Raw genomic sequence first — 13,247 nt, forward strand, 5'->3', positions numbered from 1 at the left:
CCAAACTGTAAATCACAGGCTCTAACAGTCCCAGAAACACATTCAAGGTGAAAATCAGACATAAGAGAAGTAAAAAAGATATTTTTGTGAGCTATCTGGAAGATGTCAACTGAGGGGGGTGTTGTATGCTGGCACCATCTTGACTGGAACAGTTGCACTCACAACTGCAGTGATGAAGTGGTTTGCCAGAATTAACTCCTGTCTAAGCAAGGACCTGGACATGCTGCAATGTGCCTCTCGCCACAATGGGTCTGCTGTGGATGAAATCTCACTGGCTTTACACTCAGCCTTGGATCACCTGGATAATAGCAATACCCGCACCAGGCTGCTGCTTATCGATTACAGCTCAGCGTACAACATAATCGTACCCACAGATCTATCAACAAGCTCCAAAACCTGGGCCTTGACTTCTTCATCAGGAGATCTCAGTCTATACAGATTGGATATAACATCTCCTTATTGCTGACAACACTGACAAACCTCGAGGATGTGTGCTTAGCCCACTGTCCTATTCTCTCTACTCCCATGACTGTGTGGCTAGGCACAACACAAACACCATCTATAATTTTGCCAATGGCATAACTACTGGAAGAATTTTAGATGGTGATGAAGAGGCATATAGGAGTGAGATAGATCAGCTGGTTGAGTGGTGTCACAACAACCTTTCACTCAACGTTAATAAGACCAAGGAATTGATTGTGGACTTCAAGAAAGGGAAGTCGAAGGAACACACACCAGCCCTCAGTGAGGGATCAGCTGGAGAAAGGATGATCAGTTTCAATTTCCTGGCTGTTAACATCTCTGACGATTGCTCAGGGGTCCAACACAATTGATGCAGTTACAAAGAAAGCACAACATTGGCTATATTTCATTAGGAGCTTGAGGAGACTTGGTATGTCACTGAAGACTCTCACAAATTTCTACAGATGTACCATAACTGGCATTCTAACTGGCTGCATCACCGTCTGGCATGGAGGGCCACTGCACAAGATCAGAAAAAGCTGCAGAAAGTTGTAAACTCAAACACCTCCATCATGGGCACTAGCCTCCCCAGCATCGAGGACTCCTTCAAAAGGCAATGCTTCAAGATGCTGGCATCCATCATTAGGATGATTTATATATATGCATTCTCGTAATTTATAGATTTTTATTATTATGTTTTGCAATGTTGTTTTGCCATTCAACAATTTGGGTCCATGCCAACTCCCAGCAGAGCAATTCCATCAGTCCTACTCCTATTCAGTTTAATTTCTTATGACTTACTTTCACACGCATGTCCCTTTTGATTGTTTGGACACTCACACACCAACTGGCAATTAACCTAGCAAGGCCTCTTTGGTTTGTGGGAGGAAACCAGAGTACCTGGGGAGGGGTGGGGGGGTTAACCCATGTAGTCAAGGTCAGGATTAACCCAGGTCCCTGGAGAAGTGAGACAGCAGCACCACCTGCTGCAGAACACAGCCTGTTAATGGATCTCCATGTAACCAATCCCTTCCTTTCCTGATTCCATCATCCTCAACAATACATCCCGGACCTGCTCTTTTTGCACTAGTGTCATTATGACTAATTTTGTTAATTTTGCTGTTTAAGTTGTCTATAATTTAAGTAATGTATATGTAATTTATGCTTGTCATGCTTGTAATGTACTGTTCTGCTACAGTAAATAGGTGGTTTTTGCATTACTTATACCCTGAGAATGTACTGTATGCCCATGTCAATAAACTTGAACTTAGTTCTGATCCCCCTGATTCCCCTACCTCGGTGACATTTTGGGCCCTGCTCTCCCTCAGTGACATCTGGATGTTGTCAGTCTGTGGGATTCTGACACACTCCTCTTGCCTCCAGTGGAGCTCCATGCTGGAGTGTAAAGACAGGAACAGACCCTTCAGCTGAGCATACCTGTGTTGCCCATTGCACCTAACTACACTAATCCCATGTTTGCTTACCCATCTCATTTTCAACTGCATGGACAATGCTGGCCGGCAAGAACCAGCTTCTTTGATTCTCTCAGTCCCATCTTTCCATTCCATAGATGCTGCCTGACCCTTTGAGTTCCTGCAGCTGCTCATTTTTTGTTCCAGATTCCAGCCTCTGTCTCCAGCTTTGAGAATATCTTGCTGACAGGCTCTGAGCCATCTCAAAGGCTATCAGCATCCTGTCCCCACCGAGGCCTGGTGGTGTCCGATCCCCATCCCGATGCTCTAATCTCGACCTGGACAAGTGAGCTCATCACAAACAGTGCTTCCACATCCCAAGAAACACCACATCTCTTCTGTCCTTTGCCCTGCTCTGAGCAACAAGTTACCATTCTCATCGTGTCCAGATCCCTTCATGAAATTTGCCAGTATTTCTCCTCCTGGGCTCCAGGGTCTTGTGCTGCTGCCTTGAGCTGTTTGCTCACCCCCAGTCTCCATCGCTCCACCGTCTGCTGCCACACCTTCAGTAGAACATATTTCCCTCCTACTTCAATCTCTCTCATTTCCTTAACATTGTCACCCGTCCCCACTCCCCCCACGGGTCTGGTGTCACTCTGCCTACTTCGGTAAGATTGCTCTGTGAATGTAGAATGCTGCTATGTGTGGTATTTACTACAAACCAGGAAGAGTACAGAAGAGATGTATCAGCATGTTATGATGTCTGCTTACTAGAAGAGGCTGGGATCTTCTTCCCTGGAGCAAAGGAGGCTAAGAGATGACCTTACAGAGGTTTATAAAACTAGAGGGGTAAAGAGGGCCAAAGGCACTTTGCCAGGGTAGGGCAGAGCAGAGCTCGTAAGCATAGGTTTAAAGTGAAGCAAGAGGCTTGAAGGGTAAAATTTTCACATGGGGTGGTGAATATATGGAATGAGCTGTCCGAGTTAGTGGTGCAGGTGGTCACGTTTACAATGGTTAAACGATATTTGGACATAGATAGGAAAAGTTTAGATGGATATATGGACAGGAAAGGAGTGGAGGGTTATGGGCTGAGTGCAGGTAGGTGGGACTAGGTGAGATTAAGGGTTCGGCACGGACTAGGAGGGCCAAGATGGCCTGTTTCCATGCTGTGATTGTTATATGGTTATATGGGTATGGGCCAAATGCAGGAAAATGAAGGAAGGTGGTCTGCATTGATAAGTGAAGAGAACGGTCTGTTTCCATGCGGTCTAACTCTGTGCCTTTGCCAGGAGTGGTGTTCAAAGTTTCTGGGTTCAAATCCCCTTCCTGCTAGGCCAGTCTGATACCCCCCTTCAGTACTGAGGGAGTGCTGCTGTGTCAGAGATGTCACTTTTCAAGTAAGGCACCAAACCAGACCACACCTATCTGCCTTCTCAACAGTTCTGCGAATCCTGCGTGTAAACAGGATCAACACCCGGATGTTTCCCAACAACATCGCCAAAGATCAGCTACCTTGCTGTTATTGCAGGGAACCTGTCCCCGAATTGGCGATTGCATGTAGCATGTCACAAGGGTGACCGGATTGGGGAGTGCTTCATTGGCTGAGCCCTTCCCAGGACTGCATCGCTAGTCCTTGCCGTTAGTTCTGTTTCTGTTACCCTATCTGCAAATATTGCAGCCAAGCCCAAACAATAAAGACTTCAGATTGTCGGTGTTTTGCGCGAAGTGGCGGTCCCTGTGTGACATTCGGGCCGCTCAGTGCGAGCGATCGGCAATGCCGGCAGTCTCCAGTAGGGGTGCGGTGACACTGCTACAAGCGGAGCTTGGGAGCTGGGCGAGCACAGGACAGAGCCACTGCGATGTGAATCTGTTCGCGGATATCAGGCTGTCAAAGCAAGGGGGGAGCTTTCTGAGTGAAACGAGCACCCTCTGACTGTGCACACAAACCTGACTGCACCTCCTCCACCCGGAGCACGCAGAGACCCTCCTCCCTAACCAGCCGCAGCGCGGGGTGAATGGCACTGGCGATGGAGTAAGTGACTTCAATGTGATTCTGTGGAACAGGCTATCGATCCACGGGTCGGGTGTGGGTGGAGTGGGTGTATCACTAGACTGCTGTCTGTGGGCATTTCACTGGAAGGGTACAGTGTCTCGGGCTGGGACAGTGCCTGTACACTACTGGGTGCTTTGCGTTCAGCTGAGATTTCATTGTGGTCACACCTTCCCTTTGTTGCGGCACGCTGGTATTAGATTGTATTTTGATTTCAAATTGTGAAATGGCTGGGATGCGAGCGGTGCTTCTCACTGAACCCAATATGGCTGCAAAGCCTGAGATCTTGAAGCGAGGAGTGGGTGCCTGCTCAACGTCCATCTCTGGGCGCGTCAGCCAGGGTCCATTCTTTTATTCAAGAATGTGACCACCGTGACCCGTTGTCGCCTCTGACCAGTTGTAAGCTGATGCTCCATCCTGACAGAAAGTTAGCTGCTTCAATTCTCTCTGTCTATTTCATGGGTGTAGCGATAAAGCAAATTAACCATTTATTGGACAAATTGTTTCAGCATGGTACCTAGGGTAGTTTGAAGCTTTCGGCGAATGGAGAACGATGCAGTTTTTTGTTTTTCCGAATGAACTAAAATCCACTATTGTGGACTGTTTTGATGACAGGTTGGCATTTTGAGAAATGTTTTACCGGGCAGGTTCCGGAAATGCAACCCCCTCCCCTGCAGCTGTGGGCAGGGTGGGTGGGTGAGTGGGTGGTGGGTGTTGAGGGGAGGGGAGGTCCTACGTCTTCCTTCAGCTTCCGGAGCAGCAACCCGGGTGAGCTAGCACCTGCTGCTGGGAGTGAGATGGGGCGAGCCTGGATCTCCAGGTCTCTGACAGTGGAGTGCATTGGGAGAGACTCCCGAACTGTAGTGGCTGGGCTGCTCACTATCTCCCAACAGTTCTTCTGGTGTTCTTAGATGTTCAAAATTGCAACGGTCTGAGACATTTCAAATGACATTCCGATCATGTATAATTAATTTTGCACACACATATACAGGCGCATTCTCACACATGAACGTAGAATATACTTACAGCTACAAACATGTATATGGACACACTCAGCAGGCCAGGCAGCGTCTATGGAAATGAGCCTGATGAAGGGTCTAGGCCTGAAACGGCGACTCTATTCATTTCTAAAGATGCTGCCTGGCTTGCTGGGTTCCTCCAGCATTTAGTGTGAGTTGCTCGGATCTCCAGCACCTGCAGATTTTCTCTTGTTTGTATATAGACGTGCTATACAGCTCACACGTTTTTACACGTGGGCGCAGGTTTTTACACGTGGGCACAGATACACCTGGATTTTTACCCATTGCACCCACATACAAACTTTGAGCAATTTTCCTTTAGGTTGCTCAGTAGTCGCAGTGCCAGAGATTGTTCCCACTCTATTGGAATATCATGCAATGAATTAGAAGTGCTTTGTGTCTTGTTCAGTAACTGGTTCTGTACAGCTAGCTGATGGATATCTTCCTGTACAACTGAATTACTGTCAGCATGCAGAAAGATTCAGAATGTGGTTACTGAGAACAGTCATGTACATCATCTCGCCTTGAAGAAGAGTCATACAGGCATACTCATAGTACGTGTTGGAGCATGGTGTACAGTCTCCACAGTGTGTATTGGAGCATGGTGTACAGTCTGACTACAGTGTGTATTGGAGTGTGGTGTACAGTCTGTCTACAGTGTGTATTGGAGGATTGTGTACAGTCTGACTACAGTGTGTATTGGAGTGTGGTGTACAGTCTCCACAGTGTGTATTGGAGGTTTGTGTACAGTCTGACTACAGTGTGTATTGGAGTGTGGTGTACAGTCTCCACAGTGTGTATTGGAGGATTGTGTACAGTCTGACTACAGTGTGTATTGGAGTGTGGTGTACAGTCTGTCTACAGTGTGTATTGGAGGATTGTGTACAGTCTGACTACAGTGTGTATTGGAGTGTGGTGTACAGTCTGTCTACAGTGTGTATTGGAGGATTGTGTACAGTCTGACTACAGTGTGTATTGGAGGATTGTGTACAGTCTGACTACAGTGTGTATTGGAGTGTGGTGTACAGTCTCCACAGTGTGTATTGGAGGATTGTGTACAGTCTGACTACAGTGTGTATTGGAGTGTGGTGTACAGTCTGTCTACAGTGTGTATTGGAGGATTGTGTACAGTCTGACTACAGTGTGTATTGGAGTGTGGTGTACAGTCTGTCTACAGTGTGTATTGGAGGATTGTGTACAGTCTGACTACAGTGTGTATTGGAGGATTGTGTACAGTCTGACTACAGTGTGTATTGGAGTGTGGTGTACAGTCTCCACAGTGTGTATTGGAGGATTGTGTACAGTCTGACTACAGTGTGTATTGGAGTGTGGTGTACAGTCTCCACAGTGTGTATTGGAGGTTTGTGTACAGTCTGACTACAGTGTGTATTGGATTGTGGTGTACAGTCTGTCTACAGTGTGTATTGGAGGATTGTGTACAGTCTGACTACAGTGTGTATCGAATTGTGGTGTACAGTCTGACTACAGTGTGTATCGGATTGTGGTGTACAGTCTGTCTACAGTGTGTATTGGAGGATTGTGTACAGTCTGACTACAGTGTGTATTGGACCATGGTGTACAGTCTGACTACAGTGTGTATCGGATTGTGGTGTACAGTCTGTCTACAGTGTGTATTGGAGGATTGTGTACAGTCTGTCTACAGTGTGTATTGGAGGATTGTGTACAGCCTGACTACAGTGTGTATTGGACCATGGTGTACAGTCTGACTACAGTGTGTATCGGATTGTGGTGTACAGTCTGTCTACAGTGTGTATTGGAGGATTGTGTACAGTCTGTCTACAGTGTGTATTGGAGCATGGTGTACGAACATGAGTGTAATGTATATTGGAGTCTTCATACAGACATTTCTACAGAGTGTATTGGAGTCTTACATACAGACATGCTTACAATACATATTGTGTACAGGCATGCCTACAGAATGTATTGCAGCAGTGTTGCAGAAACCTGCCTGTTGTATTTTTTGTGGCACATTGTACAGTTGTGTCTGCAACTTTGATTGGAGCTGTGTTTTGCAGTCATGCCAACAATACATATATCGAGACTTGGTTTAAAGACATGCCTATACTATGCATTGCAGCAGGGTTGCACAGACATTCCTGCAATATTGACTGGAGACACATTTGTGCCTGCAACATACATTGGAGCTGTTTTGTACAAGCATGCCTCCAGCATGCATTGGAGCCATGTTGTATCGAGGCATGCATGTTCTATATAGAAACTGCACATCATGTCCCTCATGTCCTCAAGGTCTCACAACATGGTGGGCAGTGGGGATTGTGGGGAATGTGGAGGGGGGCAGATTGTGTTGGGTGAAGTGGAAAGTTCCACGTTCTTTTAAGAGCTCTTAAAGATAGCGGAGTCAAGGGATATGGGGAGAAGGCAGGAACAGGGTACAGGAACAGGCAGGATTGTGGATGATCAGCCATGATCACATTGAATGGCGGTGCTGGCTCAAAGGGCTGAATGGCCTACTCCTGCACCTACTGTCTATTGTTTTGGGAATGACTAATGGAGAGTTATTCACGGGATGAGTTGGACTGGTTTATGTTAACTACTAAAGAACAGGGGGGTGGGAGAGTAGGTAAGGGGATAGGATAATGAAGAGACGGTTGGGTTGGGAGGCCAGAATGAGAAGATTGGAGGTGAGTGGCTTCTTTGGGAAACTTGGAGAGGCTGTTGGTACCAGGATGATGATTTGAAAATGAGCAAAATATTGGGAAGGAGCTAAAGCACTTTTGAGATGGGTTTGCCAGTGCTGTCATGGAATATCAGGTTCAATGGATAACAGATCAGTGGAAGGGATGTGAGTTACCCTGGGGAATGAGAAGTGTGTGGAACTTGCTGCTAACAGTAGTGGTAGATGGAGGTGCTCATTCATTTGATTGCATCTTGAAGTACATGGTGCATGGAATGAGGCCATTCAGCCCATTTTCCCTGCTGAGCAAAGAGCTACTCACATCCCAGCCCTTAGGCTATGTTCTTGGCTTATGACACCTCAAGCATTCATAACTCTGAGGTAATAAGGGTTTCTGTCCCTGTCACCCTTTCAGGCAGTGAGTTCAAGACCTGGGTTTTAACTTTCTTATAATGCTTTGTTATATGACCCCAAATCCTCCCACTCACTGACCTAACCCGTACTTATCCCCAGCTTTTGCCTTGCAAAGGCAAAGAGATCCTTTCAGTTCACTTCACAGTTGAACTCCTCAATGAACTCCTCACTCAGTCTCCACTGTTAAAGGGAAAACACTATCATGGTGTACACTGAAGCAGCTGAGAGAACAGTACACTTCCCACAGCCGGACTTCATTCCTATGATAAGGCTGAAGACCTGCTCTCAAGAACTAGCTGTGTCTCTAGCCAAGCTGTTCCAGTATATTATTACACTAGCATGTACCCAGTAAAGTAGTTATGTGCAATGCACAAAATCAGCACGAATCCAGACAATTCAATTACTTCCCTGTAAGGCTGTCCTCAGCCATCAGCACATAATGGAAGATGTCATTGACGTTGGTGGTGTGACCCTCACCAGTAAGCTGCTGATTCAGGGTCAGTCTCACCAGACCATTGTGGTCCAATTGTGGCTCAAAGAGCCGGTTCCAGATGAGGTGCGATTGACTGTTTGGAAGTATTTATCCAGTGGACTCAGGCCTCTACGTCACAGGCACATCAATCCGTATTATCAGTAGTATCTACAGGATGTGCTCCCTCAAGAAAGCAATTTCTATCATGAAAGATCCTTACCATCCGGGCTCTGCCATCTTCTCGCATCTGCCATTGGGCAGGAGGTACAGAAACTGAAATCCCTCAGCACCAGGTTCGGGAATGGCTACTTCCTTTCAGCTATTTCTGTTCCTGAACCAACCTTCATCACTGCAGTTTAGACACAGTCTGAACACTTGGACTGCTTTTGTACTACAATAGGTATTATTTGTTCAAATTATATTCGTCCTTGTATAATTTTATTTAATTTATATTTAGTTTGTGTTTTCCTTCTGATGCTATGTGCAAATGACAATAAAATCAAATTTGACTTTCTCTTTGACTAAATGTGACATCGAGACACCCTGATAAAACTGGCTAATGGGAATCAATTTTAAAAAACTTGCAGTGGCTGGAGTCACAGCTCACACTAATTGTTGTGGTTGTTGGAGGTCTGTCATCCCAGCCCCACAACAACACTGCAGGAGCAACTCAGGGTGGTGTTCTTGGCCTATCTATCTTCCCGACACTCTCAATGTCATGGTAAATTCTCAACAACCTCATGCACAATTCCTCATACAGCAAGACCTGGATAACAAAGGGTGAAAAGTGGCTAGTAATATTTGAACTAAATCTCCATATAGCTGCATCTCCAAATAAAGAAAGTTTTTATTGACACTCTGTACTTTGACATTTGCTGGGTTCTGGGAGGCACCATTGATCAGAAATTCATATGGACCAGCCACATAAGTCCTATGGCTTTAAGCACACATCAAGGGCTGGGTGTCCAGTGATGAGGGGCTCACCTCCTGACTTCCCAACGTTTACAACTATCTGCAGTGTGTGATGAACACCCTGTATTGCTGGAGCAGTACAGACCCAACAACTCTCAAGAAGCCCAACACTAACTTCCCTCAGCTACGCCTTCCCATGCCTCCAGAATTCTGTACCCATTGTATGTGACTTCTGCGCTGGGAAGGATAAGCAGCAACCCAGCTTTCTGTAGTATTAGCAGAGTTACTCGGCTGCACATTTCCAACAAGTGATGATAGGGACACAGTGTGTTCCAGGTGCAATTCTAAAGAGGATTTCACTCTGAAAGGCAGATGCCAGAAAATCCTATTGAACAGTTCTCATGTCCATGTATCGTGGAGCTTTATCTAAAGCACTGCTCCCTAAATCCACCTGTGTGAAATAATTGCACATAATTCCAGTATGTTCTGGAAACTTGGTAAACTCAGCCTCTGTCCTCTGTGCATACGATGTACGATTATCGTCACATACATGCCTTTTTGTGTGCATGAATGATACCTCCACGTTCTGCTCAGGTGCAGAAGGAAACTACTGGGGCTTCCTCCTGTGATAATTAAAGGTCTTACTTCTATGAGAGATTATGTCAGTATTAGCCCAGGTAGGTTTTCTGAAGGTGAGACAAAATTTCTTGCTTGTAGGAGAATGAGCAGTGTGGAAGTGTCAAAGGGTCTTGGAGATCCATAGATCCCTGAAGGTAACAGGACAGCTGTTCAAAGGTAAATGGGGTACATACAGTATTTGTACTGAATTTATAGGATTACAGGCAAAACTAGCAATTACTGCAGAGGGAAGCAGCCCATCTGGTGAAGTTGCCCCATCTGGGCTGCTGGGGAGGAGTTAACCCCCGTGACGAGGAAGGATTGGTGATCTTTTTTCAAGTGTTGGAAGTGTTTTGAGGTCCCTGCAGCCTTCGTGTTTCCTAGTGGCAAAACATGAACTTTCTACAGGTGCTTTGAAGTGACTAGGACCAGCAGCTGTGGTGGATTTTGCAGATGAATGTATCGTAGAGTATTAGAAATAAAACTGGAATGTGCCAACTTGTTCAACCATGAGCAGCATGACAGCAAATACACAAAGATCCACGTCAGGACAAACACACAGAGAGAACACCAGGGCAGTTAGAACACACACAAAATGCTGGAGCAACTCAGCAGGCAAAGCAGCATCTACGGGAAAGAGTAAACAGTCAATGTTTCAGGCCGAGACCCTTCATTAAGACTGGAAACATCTTTTTCCTGATGAAGGGTCTTAGTCCAAAACAGCAACTGTTCACTCTTTTCCATAGATGCTGCCTGGCCTGCTGAGTTCCTCCAGCATTTTATGTGTGTTGCTTGGATTTCCAGCATCTGCAGATTTTCTCATCTTTGTACCAGGATAGACACACACACACACACGACCTGGTGTGTATGTTTATGACATATGAAAATGCCAGGACAGACAGACAGACACACACACACACACACACACACGACCTGGTGTGTATGTTTATGACATATGAACATGCCAGGACACACACACACACACACACACGACCTGGTGTGTATGTTTATGACATATGAACATGCCAGGACACACACACACACACACACACACACACACACACATATACACACACACAACCTGGTGTGTATGTTTATGACATATGAACATACCAGGACAGACAGACAGACACACACACACACACACACACACACACACACACACACACACACACACACACACACACACACACACACACACACACACACACACACACACACGACCTGGTGTGTATGTTTATGACATATGAACATACCAGGACAGATACACAAAGGACAAACGGAGACAGTTGACTTTAAGACACACACAATTAGTTCAATGTTTGAAACCAGCAGGAGGGATTCCTCTTGATCCAAGCTAAGAATCCCTCATTTTGCATGAGGTCGACTCATCTCCTGATCACACTGAGGGTGTGTGGTGGGCAGAGCAGGGATGATACACTAGAGGCCTCCTATCTGGGAAAAGGCTCTGGGATCAATCCTGAAATCATTAACCATATTTTTATTCCCACCCCTTTCCTGTCCCCAATCCACAGAAGGGCTCCACAAATCATCCCACCAGGAAACTAGACTCTTCCCACTTGAAGATATCATGTGCCATTCAAAAAGCCGATGAGGCAGGAGCCTGTAACCTCCCTACATCACCTACTTCTGCCCCTCCTGGTCACCGTGTACTCCACCCTCACCATGTGTGCACCCTCTACTAAGCTGTAATAAACTGTGCCAAGCCAACTCCCTGCCTCCTAACTCGCAAAGATCTCCCAGCCTAAACCTCCCACTGAAATTAATCCTTCCAATTGAGAGACCCATTACACGGTTTGATACAGGTGATATATGGAGCAAAACATCATTGCTCCAATACCTCATGTCATGTCTTTTTGCCTGGGCATCTGTCCCATCCATTGGGAATGGGGCTGAGAGGCTGGCACAGGGGCATTGGAGATGGGGCTGAGAGGGTGTTATACGGGCATTGGTGATGGGGGTGAGAGAGTGGTACAGAGGCATTGGGGATGGGAGTGAGAGGGTGGTACAGGGGCATTGGAGATGCAGTGAGAAGGTAGTTAAGAGGGCATTGGAAATGGGAGTGAGAGGGTACTATAAGTACATTGGGGATGGGGGGTGAGAGAATGTTACAGGGGTATTGGGAGTGGGGGTGACAGGGTGGCACAGGGGCTTTGGAGTTGGGGTGAGAGGGCAGTAGAGGGACATTCAGGATGGGGGTGTGAGGGAGGGAGGGGAATTGGGGATTGGAGTGAGATTGAAGGAGGGGCATTGGATTTGGGGTGAGAGGGAGGGAGAGGATTTGAGGATGTGACTGAGAGGGAAGGAGAGGAATTGGGGATATGGGATGAGAGGGTGGGGTATTGTAGCTGGGTGTGAAGCACAGGGAGGTTGTTGGCTTTGGGTTCAGAGGAAGGGAAGGGCATTGGGGTATTTTTGAGTGGGAGGTAAGTACAGTTCAAAGTTCAGAGTAAATTTATTATCAAATCACTGTACATGTATGTCACCATATACAACCCTGAGATTCACTTTCTTGAAGGCATACTCAATAAATTCTTAATAGAATAGTAACCCTAATAGAATCAAAGAAAGACCACACCAACCTGGGTGCAAAAGACAACAAAATGTGCAGATACAAAAATAAAGAAAAAATAATAAATAAATAAGCAATAAATATTGAGAACATGGGATGAAGAGTCATTGAAAGTGCGTCCATAGGTCATGGGAACAATTCAATGGTGGGACAAATGAAGCTGAGTGAAGTTATCTCGAGAGCCTGATGCAGGGGGGTAATAACCTGGGGGTGTGAGCCCTGAAGCTCCTGTATCTTCTTCCTGATGCCTGCAGAGAGAAGCGAGCATGCCCTGGGTAGTGGGGGTCCCTGATGATAGATGTTGCTTCTCAGCTTCGTGTAGCTGTGCCAAATGTTTGGGAGAACTTCCCCCATGAGTGACTGGGCAATATACCCATTATATTTTTGAGATTTTCTGTTCAAAGGCATTGGTTTTCCCATAACAGGCTATGATTCAGCCAGCCAATATGCTCTCCACTACACATCTATAGAAGCTTGTCAAAATTTTAGATGTCATGCTGAATCTTTATAAGTTCCTAAGGAAGTAGAGGTGCTGCCGTGCTTTCTTCATAATAGTTCTTAGGTGCTGGGCCCAGGACAGGTCCTCTGAACTAATAACACCGAGGAATTTAAAGTTGCCGACCCTCTTCACTTCTGATC

At 46.2% G+C, this 13,247-nt stretch overlaps 1 protein-coding gene across 1 annotated transcript in view; it reads left to right on the plus strand.

Moving 5' to 3' along the window:
• Positions 1-3,686: 3,686 nt before the first annotated feature.
• palm1a (paralemmin 1a) overlaps positions 3,687-13,247 on the plus strand; it is a 379,936-nt gene continuing 370,375 nt past the window's right edge. Inside the window, exon 1 of the mRNA XM_059991689.1 lies at positions 3,687-3,906. Coding sequence (XP_059847672.1) covers positions 3,890-3,906 — 17 coding nt within the window. The 5' untranslated portion in view covers positions 3,687-3,889. The remainder of the gene's footprint in view (positions 3,907-13,247) is intronic.

Source organism: Hypanus sabinus, chromosome 16 (assembly GCF_030144855.1).
Source record: "Hypanus sabinus isolate sHypSab1 chromosome 16, sHypSab1.hap1, whole genome shotgun sequence".
In the NCBI taxonomy this organism is placed as follows: Eukaryota; Metazoa; Chordata; class Chondrichthyes; order Myliobatiformes; family Dasyatidae; genus Hypanus; species Hypanus sabinus.